A 25,300-nucleotide genomic window follows, 5' to 3' on the forward strand; every position below is an offset into this window, starting at 1 on the left:
GCTGGGGTCACTGCCTGTGCGGAATCTGTACGTTCTCCCGTGTCTGCGTGGGTTTCCTCCCACAGTCCTGAAAGATGTGAGGCGAGGTGGATTGGCCATGCTAAATTGCCCTCAGTATCCAAAAAGGTTGGGTGGGGTTACGGGGATAGGTTGGAAGTGTGGGCTTAAGTGAGGTGCTCTTTCCAAGGGCTGGTGCAGACCTGATGGGCCCAATGGCCTCCTTCTGCACTGTAAATTCCATGATCTATGACTGCGGGAGCTGCCTTGATGGGACAAACGGCCTAATCTGGACCCTTCCCCCCCCCCCCCCCCCCCCGTTCTTGTATTTAAGGGCTAGAGGCAGCTCAGAGGATAGACGTGTACCTGATCCTTATAGAGTTAAAGTCCTGGGTTGACTGGAAGGATCTGAATGGTAATCTTACAAAGAAAGTTGAAGGGAATAGAAAAAGATAAATGTCAGGGTACAAAGATATTGGTGCAGCAGTATTTCAGAGACACTGGCTGATGTTGCTCGAATGTAAATTTTGCTCTATTAGGGAATTCTTCAGAATGACGCGCACATGGAATGAACTTCTAGATATCGGGGGAGACGGGGGAACAATCTGGGAACATTCTAAAACTAATTGGCTGCCAAAATAAGGGCATCGCAATTATATGGGCCAAATGGCCTTCACTCATAATAACCTTGCAAAGCAAATTAATTGGCAATGCCAGGTCTATTATCGTCGTACTATCCGGCCTTTGTTTTGCATTGTGGCTTCGGATCGCTCAGCGGTACAGTTAGGAAATACTTCTGCAGACAAATTGTGACACGGATAGAAACAAAGGTTCTGGTAAAATGCAACAGGTCCGGCAACATCTGCGCAGAGAGTAACAAGCGTTGACGTCACAGGTCGCATGACTCTTCTGTGGAGCTGCAGGGAGGTAGCAACGTGAAGGGTGTTGATAGGAGCAGGTTGACGGTCTGGGATGGGGGGGTACGGTTAAATAACAAAGATGCAAAGGAACAAACGGCGACGGGGGCGGTCATGGTTGGCAGAGGTTTAGAACTCTTAGGCAAAAGGCAACCGGTGTGAGCTAGATCAATTGTTTAATCTGATACCGTAGAGACTTATTTTTGCTAAGCTGAGGTATTAATGGATATGGGGCAAAATACAGAGTTTGGTTAGAAATCAGCCAAGATCTCAATGAGGGGCTGAATGGCCGACTCTCTTTTGTTCTGTGACATTTCAGTGAGTGGACAGTCATGGGTGCCTTTTCACTGAAAGGCTTGAAGGCCTGTGCTCATTTGGTGTGGGGGCTCATACCCAGGGAATTGACCCCTCGATAATTCCACACCCGGGATATTGTACAGAACACAGCACACGGGGAAGAATCACAGCCCGTATTAACGCGAGCAGCACTGGGAGGCGGTTTTCACCAGCCGCAGGTCCTGATCTCAACTCTCTAGATATTGGTCACACTCTGCCCACGCTCTCTCCCGACACACGGTAGATAATCCGTGTTGATCGTTCTCTCTGCGTTTAGGCAGAGTCATGGTCAGTAACTGTGCACACCCTTGGTTCGCCTAATAGTGTAACAGCCGCACAAAGGCGACACAGGACACAAAATGTTCGGCAATTTTAACCCAATCTTCCCATTTACAGTAAACAAATAAAGACGCGCCGTCCTTGAAGAGAAGGAAGCCTCGTTTAGTCCGCACGGGCTGTGATGATTTTGATCTGGGCCACGCAGATCGCTGAGGGCTGGTTGTCTGCACCCGTGCGGCCGTGGCAGCTTCCTCCCCTCCCCGGCTGGAGGATTTGCCGCCTCACTCACTCAGTCCGTGCGCCCAGCTTCTCCATGTACACCTGCAACGCATTAAGCCTGGCGTCGATTTCGGAAAGATCGCACGAATCCAAGTAATTTTCTGGAAGGGGAATAAATATCCAATTTTCATGCATTTTGAGAGAAACCCAACTTGCTGTCAGGTCACACAAAAGCTGTTCAGCTCCTCCTCTTGCTGAGCTGTACAGCTTCTGCCCCAAACAGATAAAAAAGCTGATTTAGCTCAGTGGGCTAGACAGCTGCTATGTAATGCAGAACAAGGCCAGCACCGCGGGTTCAATTCCCGTACCAACCACTCCGAACAGGCGCCGGAATGTGGCAACGAGGGGCTTTGCACAGTAACTTCATACTTGAGACAATAAAAGATTATTAGAGGGCAGCACGGTGGCGCAGTGGGTTAGCACTGCTGCCTCACGGCGCTGAGGTCCCAGGTTCGATCCCGGCTCTGGGTCACTCTCCGTGTGGAGTTTGCACATTCTCCCCGTGTCTGCGTGGGTTTCACCCCCACAACCCAAAAGATGTGCAGGGTAGGTGGATTGGCCAGGCTGAATTACCCCTTAATTGGAAAACAGTGAATTGGGTACTCTAAAATTTCATTAAAAAATAAAATAAATAAAAAGTTATTATTATTTCACCTCCTCTCCGACCCTCGCTCCCTCTAGCCCAGGGGTGGGCAAACTTTTCCGTGCAAGGGCCGCATTCAGAAATTCACAATTTTAAAGGGCCGCATAGTATATTAATTAATAGTCCCGGTTGTAACCAATTAGTGTGCGGCATATACCTCAGCGCTTCCCCCGCCGGCATCCTGCCTTTAGCCCTCTTTTTCTCTGCTTTTCAAAAATGGCGCTTCACCCGGTTATGATTCTGGGCGCCTCATATAGAACAGTACAGCACAGAACAGGCCCTTCGGCCCTCGATGTTGTGCCGAGCAATGATCACCCTACTCAAGTCAACGTATCCACCCTATACCAGTAACCCAATAGCCCCCTCCATTAACAAAAATTATTTTTTTTTTTTTTTGATGACTTGATCTTGGTGGGCCGCATAAAGACCTTTGGCGGGCCGCATGCAGCCCGCGGGTCGTAGTTTGCCCACCCCTGCTCTAGCCAGTATCTCAGCCAGCAGTTAGGTCAAGATCAGGGGTTCAGGATACACAAAGCCAGTATCTCACAGCTACATGGCGCAGCATGACCCAGCTCGAACGAGCTAGGTACCACCACCCAGGCAGGCAGTCACATCCTTAGTCATGATTTGGGGGCTCCCCACATGCTTCCCCCCCCCCCCCCCCCTTCTGTTCTGGTGTCTCCCAAGCATCTTACATATGCCGCCCTCCCTCCCCCACCCTATCTCTGACCTACTCGGTGTCCCTTGGCAGCATCTCCCAATAGCACAACCTTTGTTTTCACACGTAGACCGATGCCACCTCACCATCTCGACTCGTCCACTTGGTAAACTATTAGGCGGTTTAATCAAAATCCGGAACTGGAGGGGTCAGAAATTTCCACTAATTAACTATTGGCAAAACATCTGAAGAATTTGTCGCTGCTCCGACTTCCGTTCCCTCACAACCCACTGCGTCCATCTCGTTGGCAACTGTCTGAGATTGCAACCTTGCTGTCAGTCATGTTTGAGCCAGATACAAGCATCTGATCACAGATCTGCCCCATCAACACAGCCTCCTTTTTCTTCTCTTCCGTAACATCCACTGTCTTTTCTCCTGTCTCCACTCACCTGCTACTGAAACCTTCCTCCACACCTGCCGTGATTGTAAAATTCTTATCCTTGTTTTTTTTCCCTCCAAGGCCTCGTCCCCTCCCGAGCTCTGAAATCTCCTCCAGCCCCTCAACCCTCTGAAATATCTGCACTCCTCTAATTCGGGCCTCATGAGCATTCTCAATTTTAACCGTTCCCTCATTGGGGGCCGTGCCTTCAGCTGCCTGGGGCCCCCAACATTAGTTAGTGGAAGGAACTATTTAATTGGACAGAACCACACGCTTACCTTTGTTTTGCTTAGTCGGTGTGCTGGCTAAATGTTTCCTTGGTTTTGGCTTCCTCTGTGGCTGGGAGAAACAGAACAAGGAGGTTGAGATTTCATAGGCTCACAAAGATGGGTGGCACGGTGGTTATAATCATAATCTTTATTATTGTCACACGTACATTTACATTAACACTGCAATTAAGTTACTGTGAAAATCCCCTAGTCGCCACACTTCGGTGCCTGTTCGGGTGCACGGAGGGGGAATTCAGAATGTCCAATTCACCTAACAGCACATCTTTCGGGACTTGTGGGAGGAAACCGGAGCTCCCGGAGGAAGCCCACGCAGACACTGGGAGAACGTGCAGACTCCGCAGACTGTGACCCAAGCCGGGAATCGAACCTGGGACCCTGGCGCTGCGAAGCAACAGTGCTAACCACGGTGCTACCGTGCCGCCCCATAGCGCCAGGGACCCGGGTTCAATTCCGGCCTTGGGTCACTGTCTGTGTGGAGTCTGCAGTTTCTCCCCGTGTCTGCATGGGTTTCCTCCGGGTGCTTCGGTTTCCTCCCTCAGTCGAAAGATGTGCAGGTTGGGTGGATTGGCTGTGATAAACTACTCTTGTGTTCAGTCAAACAAGGTCTCTATTACAATAATCATATGGGATTTCAAGAGTAAACACTTCTTAAAGGGGGAAAAAAGTCCAGCGGGAGCCACCTCGTGTGCTGCTTCCTGCCATATTACGCCACCGGAATACCCACCATCCCAGTTCTTTGAAAGAACTATCCAATCAATCCCATTTGGCCAGCAAACTCATCCCTTTCGAGTATTTCAGCAGTTCCCCCTTTGTCCGCAACTACTGAATCTGCTCCCAAAACCTTTCCGAGACATGCATTCCCAAATCTTTTAGGTTTAGCGGTGGGAAATGGATGACAAGAGAGATGGGGATGGAACTTACAACTGCGCCTCCCGCAGCAAATCATCACCAGGGATCATTTTAAAACAAATGACCTGGTCATCACCCGCGTTGCTGTTCATGGGATCTTGCTGTGTGCAAAGCGGTCACCCCCGTTTCTGACATTAAGACCACGATCGCATCAGAAAGCTACTTGATTAGTTGTGAAGTGCTTTGGCATGTCCCGAGGGATCGGAAAACGCGCGGTGTGGTTAGAGGGCAATGCTTGAACTAAAATCAGAGGAAGCAGCAAAGGGGGAATCCAGATTTCAGTGGATCAGGGACTCACCAAGTTCGGACTGCTCCATGCAGCCAATCCCAATGGCCGTTTAGGTTTCCTGCTCCTCTGCAATCTGTTGTGCCAAGGCGAAAAGAAGGGGTTGATGGTGGGGTGGTTAAAAATAAGAATATTTTTCTTTTAAACTCATTACAATATTGCACTCATTATCAGCAAAACGTCAAGAAGACTGGGCGATTAAATCCATCACCTTCTGGTCTGTACTGTGTGTGCCTTGCACTGCGCTGAGCGGTGAAATTAATCTGGACCAGCCAGCTAACTACACAAACCTAGAACTTAACACAAGGCACCTAGAATCATGGAGGCACAAGGAGGCCATTCAGCCCATCATTTTTCAATGAGCTATCCAATTATTCCCTTTCCCCTTCACTCATCATGATCCTATAGGTTTAAAAAATATATACATATCCAATTTCCATTTGCAAGCTATCCGTAATGGGTCTAATTTTTTTTTAAAATTTAGGTTCGCAGTAAGTTTTCTAAAGGTGGAAGACATATTGTGAGGCAGGGTGTGTACGAGACTTACTCAATGTGGTCCTGCCAACCATTGGGGTACTGGCATCTCATTACAGACTTCCGATTGAGATCGTAGATATATATTTTTTAAAAATTCCAATTAAGGGGCAATTTAGCGTGGCCAATCCACCTACCCTGCACATCTTTGGGTTGTGGGGGTGAGACCCACGTAGACACAGGGAGAATGTGCAAACTCCACATGGACAGTGACCCGTGGCTGGGATCGAACACGAATCCTCAGTGGCGTGAGGCACCAGTGCTAAACGCTGTGCCGCCCGTGATCGTAGATATGGTTAGAATATCCATAGGAACAGAGAATTGGCCAATGTGGAACACAGGATGGCATAACCTCGCATGTGTGTCTCAGGAACGAGTGTGCTACAAGAATCTGGGTTCTGGGGGCAGCACGGTGACGCAGTGGTCAGCACATATATTAATGGTTCGACCCCAGCCCCAGGTCACTCTCCGTGTGGAATTTGCACATTCTCCCCGTGTCTGTGTGGGTCTGACCCCCACAACCCAAAAGATGTGCAGTGTTGGCGAATTGGCCACGCTAAATTGCCCCTTAATTGGGGAAAAAAAAAAAGAACTGGGTACTCTAAATTTATTTTTAAAAAGGATCTGGGTTCAAGCCTCACTCAAAACAAGCTGCGTTTGGCACCGAGGGAGTGAAACACAGTTAGGGGTTGCTGGCTTGCAGAAGGAAGGTTAAAACGGGGCTCCATTTGCCCTCTTGGGTAGACGTGCGAGATCCAGTGGCTACTAAATGAAGAGCAGAGAGTTCTCGGCAACATAAACATATCCAGATCTTGTACCGCTGTCACTAGGGTTTCAGGATGAAACTGGCGAACTATACCCAGTTAAATTGGGGTAGGTGACAGGATGGCACGGCGGCGCAGTGGTTAGCCCTGCTGCCTCATGGCGCCGAGGTCCCAGGTTCAATCCCGGCTCTGGGTCACTGTCCGTGTGGAGTTTGCACATTCTCCTCGTGTCTGCGTGGGTTTTGCCCCCACAACCCAAAGATGTGCAGGGTAGGTGGATTGGCCATGCTAAATTGCCTCTTAATTGGAAACAATGAATTGGGTATTCTAACATTTATAAAACAAAAACAAAAATTGGGGTAGGGGAAAAAACGTGCAGTTCAATTCTCAAAACCGGTGCTGTGTTTGAAGAGTAAGAAGTTTGGAGAGGGGGTGATGTTGTTGAAGCGTACAGGACCCGAGGGGGTTTGACAGGGTTGATGCTGAAAGGATGTTTCCTCTCTTGGGGGCGATCTAGAACTAGGAGGTACAGTTTAAAGAGGTTTCCCATTTACGATGGGGAGGAGGTTTTTCTCTCTCAGCGATCGGATAGTCTGTGAAATTCTCTACCCCAGAGAGCAGCAGAGGGCTGGGTCACTGAATATCTTCAAGGCTGAGGCAGGAAGATATTTGATCGACAAGGGAGTCGAGGGTTACGGGGCACAGACAGGAAAAGGCCACATCAGATCAGCCATGATCTTTTAAAAAAAAAAAAAATTTAGATTACCCAATTATTTTTTCCAATTAAGGGGCAATTTAGCGTGTCCAATCCACCTACTCTGCACATTTTTCGGTTTTGGGGGGGCGAAACCCGCGCAGACACTGGGAGAATGTGCAAACTCCACACGGACAGTGACCCAGAGCCGGGATCGAACCTGGGACCTCGGCGCCATGAGGCAGCTGTGCTAACAACTAGGCCACCGTGCTGCCCAGGTCAGCCATGATCTTAATGAGTGTCTGGGAAAACTCGAGGGGACGGAATGGCCTCCCCCTGCTCCGACATCTCAGGTCCTCGCGGTGGAAACAATTTCGGAAGAATATAGAAATTAGAAGCAGCACATCGGACAGTGTGTTAAAACCAATTCACGAAACACAGGCTCTGGCAACACTGCCCACTTTGCGTCAAATGTCTACCTGGATCTGGCGTGTCCTCTGCTGTCTTCAAAGTCACTGGCCGAGCTTGCGGAGGAGAATCTGCTCTGGCGAAATTCCGCTGCGGAAGAGATGTAACCAGGTGAGTAGCATCCCAGCGGACAGGTGAGAACCCACCCCTTAACTTGGCAGAGGCCGCAGGGGCAACCTCCTTACAAACAAAGGGCAGGAGGAAGCCATTCGGCCCCTCGGGCCTGCTCCGCCATTTAATAAGATCACGATTGATCACACAGTAACCTCAAACCTGCCCCCACCTAACCCCAATAACCCATCACCCCTCTCAGAATCCAAGACCGTCTACCTTTCCATGGAGACCCAGAGACCAGATAAACAGCCCTCTGCCCGCCCAAAATCCAGGACCTGGCTGATTGCCGCTCCCTCCTTTGTGTTTTTAAGTAATATTCAGGGCTGATTTCACTCTGCGCCCGTTTCGTATTTTACCTGCATCATCAGATGTCTCTCTTTCAGTTTTGTCCAAAGTTCGAGGAACTTGATCCTCTAATCCAAGGGTGGGCAAATTTTTTTTTTTTAAATTTAAGGTTAATGGGGGGGGGGGGCTGTTGGGTTACTGGTATAGGGTGGATACGTTGACTTGAGTAGGGTGATCATTGCTCGGCACAACATGTGTTTCATGTGAAGTTTCTACTTTAAAATATTAATTAATAAAAATTAATTGCTTTTTTTTTTCTTTAAAAACCTTTTATTTTGGCTATTTTAAATATTAATTATTTTACTTAATATACTATGCGGCCCTTTAAAATTGTGAATTTCTGAATGTGGCCCTTGCACGGAAAAGTTTGCCCACCCCTGCTCTAATCTTTCCTCAGAGACACTTTCTGCAGCCTGTTCTGGCATGTTTTAAAGTCATCGGCAACTTTGACAGGTTGTTAATCAGTTTGTTATGTCAATAATCAGCAGATCGGCTCGTTGGCCTAGGGGTATGATTCTCGCTTAGGGACTTTCATTTTACAGGGGCTGTTTAGCACACTGGGCTAAATCGCTGGCTTTGAAAGCAGACCAAGCAGGCCAGCAGCATGGTTCGATTCCCGTAACAGCCTCCCCGAACAGGCGCCGGAATGTGGTGACTAGGGGCTTTTCACAGTAACTTCATTGAAGTCTACTCGTGACAATAAGCGATTTTCATTTTCAATTTGTGCGTACTGTAGAGATAGGGTAGACTGCACCACACGCTTCGTCAGGAAAGGGATCCTTGTGTAATGTTTTACGTCTATTTGTATCTCTCAATTATTCAGCAGATCACTACGACTCCCGACCAGAATTCTCCATTCTCCATTGTTGATCGCATAATGGGGTTCTTTTACTGTATTGTCATTGCTTTATTGATGAATTTGAGGTGGCCCGTTGATTATATATTTTTTTTAAAAGAAAGAGACACAAGATGAGAGTTAGGAATGGCGAGAGATTTCTCAACCGTCCCTGTTGACCTTAAGAATTACTTTAGCTGCTGAAGTATGAAATTAGTCACTAATAATAGCATTAGCTATGAGGAGCGGTTGAATAAACTCGGTTTGTTCTCACTGGAAAGACGGAGGTTGAGGGGCGACCTGATAGAGGTCTACAAAATTATGAGGGGCATAGACAGAGTGGATAGTCAGAGGCTTTTCCCCAGGGTAGAGGGGTCAATTACTAGGGGGCATAGGTTTAAGGTGCGTGGGGCAAGGTTTAGAGGAGATGTAAGAGGCAGGATTTTTACGCAGAGGGTAGTGGGTGTCTGGAATTCACTGCCGGAGGTGGTGGTGGAAGCAGGGACGATAGTGACGTTTAAGGGCCATCCTGACAAATACATGAATAGGATGGGAATAGAGGAATACGGACCCAGGAAGTGTAGAAGATTTTAGTTTAGACGGGCAGCATGGTCGGCGCAGGCTTGGAGGGCTGAAGGGCCTGTTCCTGTGCTGTACTTGTCTTTGTTCTTTGTTCTAATACTTTTCTTGATAATAGATTTTGTCACAGAATCTGATACATATGTCTGTTTCCTACCAGTCTCCCAGCAGTCTCTCTTTATAGGTGCTCCACGTACTTAAGAAAATGCCCTTCATCCACATATCTAAATAAAGTTATCATACCATTGACATTTCCCACTCTTCATGAAAGCTCAAACGTTAACAGAATTTCTAACAAATTCTGATCAATTCAGTCCCCCTGAATTTGGTTAAGTTGGAAAATTGTCTGACATTCTTCCCAGTGCATGGATGTCAGGCTCATCCCCCCCCCCCCCCCCCCCCCCCCCAACGTGGTTCTCTCTCTCCCCCCCCCTTACCTGATGAGCTCCGACCGCGGCTTCGGTTACTCGCTTCTATCTTCCCAGCACTGCCTTCGCGGGAGCAGTGTCTGGATTTTGACCGGCCTCGTTCCTCGTTGGTCAGGGAGTTCATGGTCCGATAGATCTTCTTCAAACTGCATGTGAGAGATAGCGAGAGGCAGAGAGGGCGAGAGGCAGAGCAAGAGAGAGAGAGACACAGCGAGAGAGAGAGAGAGACAGCGAGAGAGAGAGAGACACAACGAGAGCGAGAGAGAGACAGCGAGAGCGAGAGAGACAGCGAGAGAGAGACAGACAGCGAGAGAGAGAGAGACAGCGAGAGAGAGAGACACACAACGAGAGCGAGAGAGAGAGACACAGCGAGAGAGAGAGAGACAGCGAGAGAGAGAGAGAGAGAGACAGCGAGAGAGAGAGAGAGAGACAGCGAGAGAGACAGCGAGAGAGAGAGAGAGACAGCGAGAGAGACAGCGAGAGAGAGAGAGAGACAGAGAGAGAGACAGCGAGAGTGAGAGAGAGACAGGGAGAGAGAGAGAGAGACAGGGAGAGAGAGAGACAGCGAGAGAGAGAGAGACAGCGAGAGAGAGAGAGACAGCGAGAGAGACAGGGAGAGAGAGAGAGAGACAGGGAGAGAGAGAGAGACAGCGAGAGAGAGAGAGAGAGAGACAGCGAGAGAGAGAGAGAGAGACAGCGAGAGAGAGAGACAGGGAGAGAGAGAGACAGCGAGAGAGAGAGAGACAGGGAGAGAGAGAGAGAGACAGGGAGACAGAGAGAGAGACAGGGAGACAGAGAGAGAGACAGAGAGAGAGAAAGGCAGAGAGAGAGAGAGACACAGCGAGAGAGAAAGGGAGAGAGAAAGGGAGAGAGACGGGGAGAGAGAGAGACAGGGAGAGAGAGAGACAGGGAGAGAGACAGAGAGAGAGAGACACAGCAAGAGAGAGAGAGGGAGAGAGACAGGGAGAGAGAGAGAAAGACACAGAGTCAGAGATGGCAAACATGAACATCATCTTAAAAGTACTGCACAGGCCTCAGCCCTGGCTCAGCAATCTCGCTTCTCAGTCCGTGGGTTCAAGTCCCACCTTGGAGATTGGAGCACAAAATCCCAGACAGTCCCAGTGCAGTATTGAGGGAATGCTGCACCGTCGGAGGTCCCCGAGGATCACTGGCATCTCTCCCTTCTTTGAGAGAGAGAGAGCTGACTGGCGACGATTTAACCTGAGGGTCACCACACCTCAGACGACGGACAAGGTCAAGAAGGCGGGGAGCCCTAATGGATAACCTCAGCCGGTGCGGGGATTGAACCCGCGCTGTTGGCGTCACGTCGCATCACGAACCAGCCGTCCAACGGACTGAGCTAACCGGCCACTCCGCATTTCACCAAGCACAGTGACGCAGAAAGATAGAACTAACAGATTGCTACATCACTATGTAAAGACGAGGTCCCCGTCATTAAATGAACCAGTGTTTTCACTTAACGATTTCCACTTTCAATAACTTACTTCCTCTGCTCCATCTCTTTCTGCTTCTGCTCCTTGTTGTGGACATATGCAGTTGGGTTAAAGCGGGACTGTCGGGTTCCTGAAGAGAGGAATGCCAGTGAGAACGAGAATGATTTGGCAACACCCTAAAACTCTGTTCCGTAATAACACTGAGCATCCTAACGTCGCCTTTCTCAAACTCTCTGGTGCTGTCATTCTTTCGTTGATCAGTAATCGCAGAAGCACACTTCAGAAAATTGGACTGAAACACATTGACAGGGCCAGAGAGAAGGGAGTTTCCACTACATCTAAACCTGGCCTGGGGGAAATGGACAACAGAGACTCAGGCGGCTCACAATGATTGTGTTCCGATCTTTGAGCACAGTGGTCAGCATGGTTGCTTCACATCTCCAGGGTCCCAGGTTCGATTCCCGGCTTGGGTCACTGCCTGTGCGGAGTCTGCACGTTTTCCCCGTGTCTGCGTGGGTTTCTTCCGGGTGCTCCGGTTTCCTCCCACAAGTCCCGAAAGACGTGCTTGTTAGGTGAATTGGACATTCTGAATTCTCCCTCTGTGTACCCGAACAGGCGCCGGACTGTGGTGACTAGGGGCTTTTCACAGTAACTTCATTGCAGTGTTAATGTAAGCCGACTTGTGACAATAATAAAGATTATTATTAAATGCTCACTCCCAGCATCATAAACTCAGATTTCGCTGAGGGGAGGCGGAGTATGGGGGCTGTTAACACAATCCTCAACTAAAAAGAACCACAAATAGTTCCAGGCATCACCGTTATGTTTTTTAAAAATAAATTTAGAGTACCCAATTCATTTTTTTCCAATTAAGGGGCAATTTAGCGTGGCCAATCCACCTAGCCTGCACATCTTTGGGTTGTGGGGGTGAAACCCACGCAGACACGGGGAGAACGTGCAAACTCCACACGGACAGTGACCCAGAGCCGGGATCGAACCTGGGACCTCAGTGCCGTGAGGCAGCAGTGCTAACCACTGCGCCACCCTGTCATTACCGTTACGTTAACAGTCTGTGGAAGCTAGGTTTTCCCCCTTACGGCAGATTTGACAAGAGGCATTTGAATTTGGATCAAGTAAATAAAGGAATAAAGGGAGGCAGTTTCCAACGGCTGAACGGTCAATAACTAGAGGACACAGGGCAATACAACCAGAGCAACTTGAGAAAGTCATTTTTTTTAAAGAAGTGGTTAGGATTAGGAATGCACAGCCCGAGTGGTGGTGCAGACAGACTCATTGTTTCTCTTCATATTTGAAGGATAAAAAATGACAGCGGCATGGGGATGGAGCAGGAGAGCATGAAGAACATGCTCTCCTGCTCCATCCCCACAGGAAAGCATGAAGAACATGCTCTCCTGCTCCATCCCCACAGGAGAGCATGAAGAACATGCTCTCCTGCTCCATCCCCACAGGAGAGCATGAAGAACATGCTCCCCTGCTCCATCCCCACAGGAGAGCATGAAGTGCTTGTCGCAGGGGCCTGCACAGACAATGGGCAGAATGGCCTCCGGTGCCCCATCATTCCATGATTCCCGCCCGACGGGCGAGTGTTTTTCTCTTTTGGGATAAACCGTACCTGTTGGAGAGGGAGAGAGTCGGAGGGCACGGCAGCGATTCCCCTGCTGGCTCTCCCTGGAAGAGGACCGCTCCCTCTCCCGGAACGAAGCCCACCGGCCGCTTCTCTCCCTGGACGTGGACCGCTCCCTCTCTCGGGGCCCTGACCACTGCTTGTTCCTTTCCCGCGAGGCCGGGTGGCTGTCCGAGTCTGCCCTGGTCTGGGAATGCCGGCCTCCGGAGCCGAGGTTTAAACCCGATCGGTTTTGTGGCGAGGGCCCCATCGGAGTCAGGCGGCTGAAAGTAAAAAGCAGAACATCAGGTGGGCAAGATGTGGGGAGCAGGAGGGGGGGGTCCAGAGAGGGGAGGATATCTTTAAAATGTGTAGCTGCAAATAGTGGGAACACTGGGATCCAATAAAACATCCCACGGTGCTTTAAAGGAACATTCACATGCAGAACAGCGCAGTGGAGGTCACAGATACGAGGCAAAGTGGAATTTATAATCTTTATTAGTGTCACAAGTAGGCTTAACATTATCACAATGAAGTTACTGTGAAAAGCCCCTAGTCGCCACATTCTGGCACCTGTTCGGGTACACAGAGGGAGAATTCAGAATATCCAATTCACCTAACAGCACGTCTTTCGGGACTTGTGGGAGGAAACCGGAGCACCCGGAGGAAACCCACGCAGACACGGGGAGAATGTGCAGACTCTGCACAGACAGTGACCCAAGCCGGGAATCGAACCCGGGTCCCTGGCGCCGTGAAGTAACAGTGCTAACCACTGTGCTACCGTGCTACCCTTGCCTTACAAAACACAATTTGGCTGAGTGAGTCCTTTTTGGCTGCATTGACTCAATGACCTGAATGGTCACCTTCTGATGTTGTAAATGCACTATATAGTTCACATTTAGCCACTCGCTGAGCATCCTTCGACAGAGCCTTCCAAACCTGTGACCTCTAACACCTGGAAGGATGAACATAGGCGAACACCACCACCTGCAAGTTCCTGCACCATCCTGACTTGGAAATATATCAGCCATTCCTTCACTGTCGCCAGGTTTAAATCCTGGAACCTCCCTAACTGCGCTGTGGGTGGACCTACACCACAGGGACTGTCTCGGTTCAAGGAGGCGGCTCACCACCACCACCTTCTGAAGGGGCAATTGGGGATGGCGACAAATGCTGGCCCAGCCAGCGAATCCCACATCCTATGAACAAATACAATTTAAATACAGTGAATAGGGTCAGGCAGTGACAGCGAGAAGCTAGCCGCTCTTCTCCGCATTTCAGTCAGGCACAGTCTAACCCTTGCCCAATGATCGACAAGAGTCCATCGAGGTGCTTTTCCCCTCCCTAGTCCAGGGGTTTTGGGGGGGTGGGGATCATTTCTTCGACAAGGGATCAGCTAACCCAGCGGGAATGTGGGAATCAGCCGGCAGCGGTAACCTGGATATACGCTCGTGTATTCTGTCACCAACTCACCCCCGTTTGTACAAGCTCAGCTCGGTGTTCAGGCTGTTCATTCGCACCTTGAGTTTCCGCTCCGACGTCTTCAGCTCTTCCAGCTGAGAAGTAAAATAAAGCGGGGGGAGGGGGGATAAAAAAATAAATCAGCGATATGGAAAAAAACCGAGCAGACAAGGTTAAGAGATTTGATCGTGATGCTCTAAATCATGAAGGGTTTTGATGGCGAGGATAAGGAGAACCTTTCCTGTGGCGGACAGGTCAGTAACTGGGGGGGGACGACAGATTTAAAGGTGATCAGCAAAGGAACCGGAGGGGTGATGACGGGGGGGGGGGGGGGGGGGGGGGGGGGGGGAGAAATAGAAAATTCCACCCAGTCGCCTGAAAGGGCGGCGGAAACCGATTCAATAGTAAGTTTAGAAAGGGGACAGGATAAATACTTTGAAGGGAAAAGATTTCCAGGGTTACAGGGAAGAGAGTTCGGGTGCGGGACTATAGTTTAGCCAAATAGCTGGTGGAAAGCAATGGGCTGAATGGCGTCCTTCATTAACACCGCAAAACCCAATACACTCGAGAGACAAGATCCAGTACTGAACGGCAATGGAAGCAATGGGAGCAAAGTCCTTTGATAGCGATAGGTGGGGATTTCGGTACAATACAAGCCCAGTTTGCTTTTTTATTCATTGAAGGGATGCGAGCATCGCTGGCTAGGTCAGCATTTACTGTCCATTCCCAATTGCTCTCGAGGTTTGTGGTGGTGACCACCCTTCTGAAATTTCTGCAGTCCGTGTGGTGTAGGTAGACCCACAGCGCAGTTCGGGAGGGAGCTCCAGCGACAGTAAAGGAACGGCCGATATATTTTCAAGTCAGGATGGCGAGTGGCTTGGAGGGGAACCTCCAGGTAGCGATGTTCCCATGTGCCTGCTGCCCTTGACCTTCTAGATGGGAGTGGCCCTGGGTTTGGATGCTGCTATCTAAGGAGCCTTGGCGAGTTGCTGCAGTGCATCTTGCAGATGGTACACACGGCTGCCACTGTGTGTCGGTGGGGGAAATAGAGAATGTTTGAAGATGGGGTGCCAATCAAGTGGTTTGCTTTGTCCTGGACGGCATTGAGCTAAGAGTGTTGTTGGAGCTGCGCTCACCCAGGCTAATGGAGGTTCCATCACACTCCTGACTTGTGCCTTGTAGATGGTGGACAGGCTTTGGGGAGTCAGGAGGTGAGTTACTTGCCACAGGATCCTGAGCACCTGTCCTACAGATCCTGAGCCACAGTATTTATGGCCGGGTCCAATTAAGTTACTGGTTAATGGTAACCCCCCCCCCCGCATTATATTGATAGCGGAAGTTTCAGCAATGGTAATGCCATTGAATGGCAAGGCTTACCCAGCACTCGTAATATCGTGGCATGGATCAGTTGGGTCAAGTTTGTGCTGTTCGGTACAGCAAATATAAAGAAGGTAATTCACTCTGTGTGTTTGAACCTTCCCGCTGTGTGCTTGACAGGTTAGAGTAAAGGGAGTTTCACTCTGCCTCCAACCTAAGCTTTGGCTGACCAGGAGGTGAAGCGATTCAGACTAATTCAGAATAGTGACGAGCATTAGCAGGCCCCTCAGCCCATTCTGTCTGTTCCAGCTCTCCCAAAGGAACAATTCACCCAGTGTCACTGCCCTGCCTTGTCCCTGTCGCCCTGACACGAGTTCCTCTTCAGATAATGACCCAATTACGTTTTGAAAGCCACAGTGAGTCTAACCTCTACACCCCCAGGCAGTGCATTCCGGATCCTAACCACCCACTGCGTGTAAACAAACTATTTCATGTCGCTGTTGCTACATTTGTGTTTGGGAACACTCCTCATGCAAGCCTTTGAAATATATCGCCGTTCCTTCACTGCGACTGGGTTTGGGGGAAGGTGGTGACATAGTGGCATTCTCATTGACAACTAGTCCAGAGACCTGGGTTCAAATCCCACCATGGCAGATGATGAAATTTGAATTCAATAAAAACCTGGACTTAAAATGATGAACAGCAAACTATTGCCGATTGCTGAAACAATCCATCTGGTCCACTAATATCCTTGAGGGAAGGGAATCTGCCAGGGTGGCGCAGTGGTTAGCACTGCTGCCTCGCGGCGTCGAGGACCCGGGTTCGATCCCGCGTCACTGTCCGTGTGGAGTTTGCACGTTCTCCCCGTGTCTGCATCCCCCACAATCCAAAGATGTGCGGGTTAGGTGGATTGGCCACGCTAAATTGCCCCTTAATTGGGAAAAAAAAACATAATTGGGTACTCTAAATTTATTTTTATAAAAGGGAAGGAAATCTGCCATCCTTATCTGATCTGGGTTAAATCTGACTCCAGATCTAGTGGTTGACTCTCAAATGCCCTCTGAGGTGAAGGGCAGTTAGGGGTGGGCAATAAATGCTGGCCCAGCATCCCGTAAATGATTTTTTTTTTTTTTTTTTTAACTGGAACTCCCTCCCTAACAGCACTGTGGATGTACCTACATCGCCTGAACTGCAGCAACTCAAGGTGGTGACTCACCAATACCTTCTCCAGGGCAATTAGGGATGGTCAATAAATGTGCTGCCAAGTCAGTGATTCATTGCCTCCCATGAACAAATAAAAAATAAATCAATGTCCTCTGATTCTCCATCTTTCCATCAATGGGACGTTTCGCCCATCGACTCTGTGCAGACCCCTCATGATTTTGAACATCCCTATCAAATCTCCTCTCAACCTTCTCCGAGGAAAAATAGCAAACTTCTCAATCTATCTACTTTTTAAAACAAAATTTTAGAGTACCCAATTCTTTTTTCTTCGTATTAAGGGGCAATTTAGCGTGGCCAATCCACGTACCCTGCACATCTTTGGGTTGTGGGGGTGAAACCCACGCAGACACGGGGAGAATGTGCAAACTCCACACGGACAGTGACCCAGAGCCGGGATCGAACCCGGGTCCTCGGCGGCGTGAGGCAGCAGCGCTAACCCACTGTGTCCGTGCTGCCCTCAATCTATCTACTTAATGGACGTTCCTCATCCCTGGAATCATTTTCTGAAGGTCTACATATCCTACCTAAAATGTGATGCCAGAACTGGTGTAACAATCCAACTGAGGCTCAACTAATGTTTTCTTCATGTGACTTTGGGTGACGTTTAGGGGGGGAAACGCGGTAGTATTTTGGTCGCCACACTACCAGAAGGATGTGGAGGCACTGGAGAGGGTGCAGAGGAGGTTTACCAGGATACTGCCTGGTCTGGAAGGTGTTAGCTATGTGGAGAGGCTGAACATATTCAGACTGTTTTCATTAGAAAGACGGAGGTTGAGGGGCGAGCTGATTGAGCTCTACAAGATTATGAGGGGCCATGGATAGAGTGGATGGGCAGGCACTCTTTCCCAGGGTGGAGGGGTCAGTCACCAGGGGGCATAGGTTTAAGGTCCGTGGGGCAAAGTTTAGAGGAGATGTGCGAGGCAGGTTTTTTTTACACAGAGGGTGGTGAGTGCCTGGGACGCGTTGCCAGGGGAGGTTGTGGAATCAGATACATTAACGGCGTTCAAAAGGTATCTTGACAAATACATGGATAGGATGGGTATAGAGGGATACGGCGCAAGGAAATGCTGAGGGTTTTGGCCAAGGGTGGTATCATGACCAGTACAGGCTTGGAGGGCCGAAGGGCCTGTTCCTGTGCTGTATTGTTCTCCGATTCGCTTCCAGTCCAATTCCTCACTTCCAATGAATAAAATTTAATAGGTGAAAAAGCTCAATCCCTAGGTGAAAATTTAACAGACAAGGCTCTGCAATATCCATTTTCAACATAAATGCTGCTGTCCTTACTCCATGAGCTGATATCTCACCTCATCCAACACCTGCCGGTAATCTTGGTTCCGTTTATTTGTTGCTCTCTGATTTTTCGTTTTCTCCTTCATTAGCTCCTCCTCCAAGCTTTGAATGATCTTCTTCAGGATTTTCACCTCCTTGGATGTGGATGCCGTGCTGGAGAGTTTCATCTGCTCCTGGAGCTGCAAGATCATAACCTCCAGCTCCTGTTTCTCCTGCAGCAACTTCTCGAACCTGAGGGGCACACCGAGGAACGATTGCACAGTGCTGAAAAGACGGCCGTGCCGCCGAAGCTTTCCGTCTCGCGCTCATCGGGACAAATGCAAGAATGCCAAATTTCAAACAGCGAGGGGGGGGGGCTTTTCCTCCGGTGTGTAGGCTGCCGGGCTGGGTGGAGGAGGGTGGGCGATGAATGAACTAGCTGCTTGCTGGCTTTCTGGCAAGTGGCTTAGGACAGTTGTTTCGGTTTGACCATTACAAAGTTCCATTCAAACCACTACAAGGGGACATAAATTTAAGGTGAACAGTGGAGGATATAGGGGGAGGTCAGAGGTAGGTTCTTTACCCAGAGAGTAGTGGGGGCATGGAATGCACTGCCTGTGGAAGTAGTAGAGTCGGAAACATTAGGGACCTTCAAGCGGCTATTGGATAGGTACATGGATTATGGTAGAATAATGGATTGTAGATTATTTTTTTCTTAAGGGCAGCAGGGTAGCATTGTGGATAGCACAATTGCTTCACAGCTCCAGGGTCCCAGGTTCGATTCCGGCTTGGGTCACTGCGTGGAGTCTGCACATCCTCCCAGTGTGTGCGTGGGTTTCCTCCGGGTGCTCCGGTTTCCACCCACGGTCCAAAGATGCGCAGGTTGGGTGGATTGGCCATGATAAATTGGCCCTTAGTGTCCAAAATTCTGTGATAATCTATGATTAACCTAGGACAAAAGTTCGGCACAACATCGTGGGCCGAAGGGCCTGTTGTGCTGTATTTCTCTATGTTCTAATTTGGACTGCAGGATAGAAGGGAGCTCATTGGTTGGCAAGCCGACTCTGATTGGCCGAGGCATTGTCATGGGAAAGCAACAGGAAACAATAGGCTCCCCAATCTCAAGGATAATACAGAAAGGCAGGAGGTTTGAACATAGTCCTTTTGTCTGCAGAGAACAAGACTCTTTTTATGAATGTATGTCACTTCTAGCAAGCCTAAAAGAGCCACATTACAAGCTTTATTGATCACCTTGAATTGGTTTAAGTACAGCTATTAGTGCACTCAGGATTGTTCAGTAGGTGCTGCCCAATTGCAGGAATCACATCTTAGGATAGATGTTTTGATTTGGGTTACGTTCACATATGCTGGGCAGCACGGTGGCGCAGTGGTTAGCACTGCTGCCTCACGTGCCAAGGTCCCAAGTTGGATCCCGGCCATGGATGGAGTTTCCTCAGGGTGCTCCGGTTTCCTCCCACAAGTCCAAAGATGTAGTTAGGGGGATTGGCCGTGCTAAACTGCCTCTTAGTGTCACAAAGATGTGCAGGTTGGGTTACGGGGGTAGGGTGGACGAGTGAGTCGAGGCAGAGTGCTCTTTCGGAGGGTCGGTGGAGACCCGATGGGCCAAATGGCTTCCTTCTTAGGGCAGCACGGTAGCATAGTGGTTAGCACAATTGTTTCAGAGCTCCAGGGTCAAGTGTTCGATTCCCGGCTTGGGTCACTGTCTGTGCGGAGTCTGTACGTTCTCCCCGTGTCTGCGTGGGTTTCCTCCGGGTGCTCCGGTTTCCTCCCACAGTCCAAAGATGTGCAGATTAGGTGGATTGGCCGTGCTAAATTGCCCTTAGTGTCCAAAATTGCCTTTAGTGTTGGGTGTGGGTACTGGGATAGGGTGGAGGAGTGGGGTTGGGTGGGGTGCTCTTTCCAAGAGCCGGTGCAGACTCGGTGGGCCAAACGGCCTCCTTCTGCACGGTAGGGATTCCATCGATTCTAGGCAGAGTTAATTCTTTCAAAGACCAATATGAGCCACAGATGAATATTGATAATGGAGGGAAGAATGGGCTAAAAAAAAAAAGGAGTCAACAGGGGGGTGGTCCATTTTGGTTGTAAAAAAAACAGTAATTATCCTCGGAATAGAGGCTGGCTCGTTATGGTGGGAGAACAGGAGGGCAATTAGGAATGGCAATAAATGCTAGATCTGTCCTTGTCCCAGGAATAAATACAATACATAAATGAGAAAAAAAGTACTATTTGTTACAATAGTGCAGATTAAAATGATGAAAGGATTGGAAATGGTAGATAAAAGCAGCCTGTTCTCAGTAGTTGAGTGGTCAAGAGATTAAGTATAGGAGGTTTAGGGCAGCACGGTGGAGCAGTGGTTAGCACTGCTGCTTCACGCCGCTGTGGCCCTGGGTCCGATCCCGGCTCTGGGTCACTGTCTGTGTGAAGTCTGCACAATCTCCCCGTGTCTGCATGGGTCTCGCCCCCACAACCTAAATATGTGCAGGGTAGGTGGATTGGCCAGGCTAAATTGCCCCGTAATTGGAAAAAGTAAATTGGGCACTCTCAATTTATTAAAACAAATAAAAATTTTATGAGGTTTAGAAGAAGGTGCGAGATAACATTTTTTTTAGGGTTGGGCAATGAGGCAGAATTTAGGTCAACATCCAGTATTGCGTAGGGTAAAGCGAAAGTGTTAAAGGGGTATGGATTCAGCAGCGGAGCTCCAACAGGGGCTGGTTGCTGTGCCGTGTTTGGCATATTGTAATTTCTAAGTACGGTCGAGGGTCGAATGCCTCCGCTTGAGGGCCCCAGACACGAGCCAAATCCTGGCTGCATGCCGTCGTAATACTACCTCGAGGAGAGTGGAGACTCTGCTCGTAGTGGGGAAATGCAAGGTATATAGTGTCAATGCCAAATTAAATTTGGGGAGATGGTTGGAGTGGAGCAGAGAGGAGGGGAAAAAAAGAGACTCACTCTGATCTCAGCCGCCTGAGCTCGGAGTCGCGGTAATCCTTGCCCTGCTTCGATCTCGCCGAGGCGAGTTCTTCCTTCAGTCCTCGGATTATTTTCTGGAGGGCGACCGGATCTGGCTTCCCTGCGTACGGTAACGGCAGCGGGTAGTGTATTCTGCAGACATCGGAAAGAAGGATCAGAGAGAGAGAGAGAGAGAGAGAGAAGCAGCTTCGATCATTTCAATCTTTGAAATTCTCTCCTCCAGTGGGTGGAGGGGTGGGGGAGAGGGGGGGCTGGGTCCGACTAACGTTTGACTGACAAGGGAGTCAATGGTGATGGGGGATCAGAAAGGAGAGTGGATGCGAGTCCACAATCAGATCAACCATAATATGGGCGGCACGCTGGCACAGCGGTTAGCACAGCTCCAGGGTTCAATTCCGGCCTCGGGCGACTGTCTGTGGGGAGTCTGCACGTTCTCCCCGTGTCTGCGTGGGTTTCCTCCGGGTGCTCCGGTTTCCTCCCACAGTCCAAAGATGCTCAGGTTAGGTGGATTGGGCAAGCTAAACCTTCCCCTCAGTGTCCAATGATGTGGTGAGGTGGGGTTGCGGGATTCGGGTGGAGGGCTGGGCCTAGTAGGGGGCTCTTTCAGAGGGTCGGCGCAGATTCGATGGGCCGAATAGCCTTCAGCTGCACTGCAGAGACTCTACGATGAACTGAATGAAGGCCAGGCTCGAGGAACTGAATGGCCTCGTCCTATCTCTCGTGATTTTAGGTTCACTGTTTGAGTCAGACAGTGAAAGGACGGCAGGTTTCCTTTGCTGAAAGGAATCAGTTGGGTTCAGGTGATCCATCAGTTTTGTGGCCATATTGAAATTGTCGCTGCTTTCTGTTTCCAGATTCCACCATGATGGAAGTTTGAATTTACATTCCCCAAGTTATTAATACAAGGCACTGGGCTATCAATGGTTAAGATGATAGATGGGTGAATTCTCCGCCGGCCGGATTCTCCGTTCCGCCGCTAACCCATCCCCGCCCACGGGTTTCCCGGGGATGTGGCGTAGCTACAATGGAAATCCTGTTGGCCAGCAGCGGGAATACAGAATCCCGATGCAGACGCCGCCCCGCCGAGGACCATGCGGCTGGGGAGGGGGAGAAATCACCCCAGTGAAATCACAATGACTCAAACTCAGAGGACATGAAGTTTCAACGATGCCTGTGGTAAGCCGGAATTCCGCAACGGCAACTCTGGATTAGCCGGACTTGCCTACGCTGGCCACGTGACCCTCCTGACCAATCAGAGCAGAGTTAGGCCACACAAGAGCGCAAAATCACAGAGTGCTGGGCAAGCCATCATGTGACATCAAGATCTCCTTGTAAAAAGAAGTGCTGAAACCTGCGAGGACGGCCAAACGTGTGAGAAAGTCAAAAGAAGCTGATGTGGCGAGTGGAAAACCACGTACGAGGTGGCAAGCACTCAACGCAAAGGGGCGGGATCATGTTTGTCGGCATAAGTACAGTGGTTAGCACTGCTGCCTCACGCCGCCAGGGACCCTGGTTCGATTCCAACCTCGGGTGACTGTGCGGAGTCTGCACGTTCTCCCTGTGTGTGTGGGTTTCCTCTGGGTGCTCCAGTCCCCACCTCCCCCACAGGCCAAAGGTGTGCAGGTTAAGTGGATTGGGCGTGCCAAATTGCCCCTTAGTGTCCAAACGGTTAGGTGGGGTTACAGGGAAATGGGCGGGGGTGGAAGCCTAGGTTAGGGTGTTCTTTCGCAGGGTCGATGCAGTCCTGATGGGCCGAATGGCCGCCTTCTGCACTGCAGGGATTCTATGATATCGAGCGGCACAGGGAAACATTCCTATGGGAATGGAGCCTCCTTCGAATTTGGAATCCGGAGACCCCGGGGTTTGACGCATCGAGATTTTGCTGTACAACTTTTCCGAATATTTTCCCAGCTCAACGGGAGTTGAACAAAAGAAGTTTATTCTCTTGAGGTTCTGCTGCTGATTGTGCCATAAATCTCGGAAATGAAATAAAATAATCATTACGCTGTTACATTAACCTGATAACAGTAGCGTCATTCTTTTGTCAGCGTTTGCAAAACCATGGATAGCAATAGATTGACTTGCAACATTTGTCGTCCGTCCCCCGTTCCCCCCCCCGCAGGCTGTAGCGGTGTTGAAGTTGAAGGTTGGATACTGCGCATCTAAATAGAAAACTTTTCGGAGAGCCCGCTTGTGAGATTTGTGCAAAGAGTTAGGAGTATAAGAACAGGAAATAACGCAAGACGATTTGACACGGCCTGAATCAGTGGATCATCAAATGCAGCTCAACATCGAGACATCAGATCAGACGGCTGCTGCGTGGATACGTTCACGGCACTTTTCACTATAAAAGCAGCGTTAGACAATTAACTGAAATGTCAGTGCTGCTCTGCGAAACAAACATATGCTGTAACCTTGAAAACAAACCCTTAATATTCATGCTGTGTCAAACCCAATTAATGCTGTGATACTGGGTCCGTGAACTATGTTTAAGTAAGCACGCTAGCACGGTGGCGTAGTGGGTTAGCCCTGCTGCCTCACGGCGCCGAGGTCCCAGGTTTGATCCCGGCTCTGGGTCACTGTCCGTGTGGAGTTTGCACATTCTCCCCGTGTCTGCGTGGATTTCGCCCCCACAACCCAAAGATGTGCAGGCGAGGTGGATTGGCCACGCTAAATTGCCCCATAATTGGAAAAAAAGTACAGCTGGGTACTCTAAATTTATTTTCTTTTTAAAAGATAAAGCTATTTTGTATTTAATGAAAATGAAAAATGAAATGAAAATCGCTTATTGTCACAAGTTGGCTTCAAAATTAAGTTACTGTGAAAAGCCCCTAGTCGCCATATTCCGGCGCCTGTTCAGGGAGGCTGGTACGGGAATTGAACCCGCGCTGCTGGCTTGCCTGGGTTTGATTTTAAAGCCAGCTCTTTAGCCCTGTGCTAAACCAGTCCCAATCTCCCTTCCGAATGGGTTCAGTCTGAGCTATCCTGATGCTGACCACCAGCTGGATATATCTCCTGGTCGGTTGGTTTTTGTGGGTGTTGAGCTCCACGAGGCCGCATGGAAAATTCTAGAACTTGGCTGACAAATCCTGACGAGGCAGTGACCCCGCTCACCTGTCAAACTCCACCGAGTAAATGAGGATGAGGTAGCGTTTGGCGTTGAGCGCTCCCGACTTTGGGGGCGGCGCGTGCCTCGTTGCAACGCCGGCTTTCCGGTTTCTCAGCAACTCCAGGTCGGAGTAGGTCAGCAGGTCGAGGGTCACCGATTCGCTGCTCTGAAACAAGATAAACAAACTCAATGGCGTGCTGCGGTCAGCCTTCCTGCGCCCTGACCTGCAGAGCATCGGGAATAACCGTGGGTTTCCTCCGGGGTCTCCGGTTTCCTCTCGCAGTCTAAAGACGGGCAGGTTGGGCGGGGTTACGGAGATAGGGCGGGGGGTGTGGGCCCGGGTGGCGTGCTCTCTTAGAGGGTCAGTGCAGCTACGGTGGGCTTCATGCAATCTATTCTAGAATGATATAATTTACAGTGCGGAAGGAGGCCATTTGGCCCATCAGTTCTGCACCGGCCCTTGGAAAGAGCAAATTACGTCTCCACCCTATCCCTGTAACCCCACCTAACCTTTCTTTGGAAACGAAGGGAACATTTAGCATGGCCAATCCACCTAACCTGCACATCTTTTGGACTGTGATTAGGAAACCGGAGCAAATCCACGGAGACACGGTGATAAAGTGCAGACTCCACACAGACAGTGACCAGAGGCCGGAATTGAACCTGGGACCTGAGAACGCAGAGATCTGATTATTTCTTACGTCTCCTCTCTGTACCCCCCCTCCCCCCCCCCCCCCCCCCCCCCCCATTTATTCCGAGGGGCGGTTTTGACCAGGGGAACTTGGAATGAAGACTGTACCAATTAGGCAGCATTCCTAACCTCCAAACATAAAACCGATTCACTAGAAATGCAATTCCGCCTCTTCTAGAAATTGAAGAACAGAAAACAATGACAGGAGGCTCAAGTAAAACCTGAAAATCAATTGCGTCTTTGAAACCAACCCCACTGCCGAAAAATCCAGACAATCTGCTGTTAAACGCCAACTCATAATTCACATTCAGTTGCAGTTATTTAATGATTCAAACTTTCAGATAGGAAGTTCCATTTTGCTGT

General features: G+C 49.7%; 1 protein-coding gene across 2 annotated transcripts in view; it reads right to left on the reverse strand.

Moving 5' to 3' along the window:
• Positions 1–120: 120 nt before the first annotated feature.
• Positions 121–25,300, reverse strand: part of ccdc61 (coiled-coil domain containing 61) — a 30,770-nt gene continuing 5,590 nt past the window's right edge. Inside the window, exons 4-14 of one of the 2 annotated variants that reach the window (XM_038786097.1) lie at positions 24,252–24,412; positions 21,117–21,269; positions 18,179–18,395; positions 14,346–14,428; positions 12,882–13,156; positions 11,300–11,378; positions 9,804–9,940; positions 7,505–7,583; positions 5,046–5,109; positions 3,827–3,887; positions 121–1,909 (exon numbers count right to left, since the gene is read on the reverse strand). In XM_038786097.1, the coding sequence (XP_038642025.1) occupies positions 1,815–1,909; positions 3,827–3,887; positions 5,046–5,109; positions 7,505–7,583; positions 9,804–9,940; positions 11,300–11,378; positions 12,882–13,156; positions 14,346–14,428; positions 18,179–18,395; positions 21,117–21,269; positions 24,252–24,412 (1,404 nt within the window). In that variant the 3' untranslated portion in view covers positions 121–1,814. Of the gene's footprint in view, positions 1,910–3,826; positions 3,888–5,045; positions 5,113–7,504; positions 7,584–9,803; positions 9,941–11,299; positions 11,379–12,881; positions 13,157–14,345; positions 14,429–18,178; positions 18,396–21,116; positions 21,270–24,251; positions 24,413–25,300 lie in introns of both variants that reach the window. The other variant, XM_038786096.1, reaches the window with a different exon arrangement.

Source organism: Scyliorhinus canicula, chromosome 27, assembly GCF_902713615.1.
Source record: "Scyliorhinus canicula chromosome 27, sScyCan1.1, whole genome shotgun sequence".
Classification (NCBI taxonomy): domain Eukaryota; kingdom Metazoa; phylum Chordata; class Chondrichthyes; order Carcharhiniformes; family Scyliorhinidae; genus Scyliorhinus; species Scyliorhinus canicula.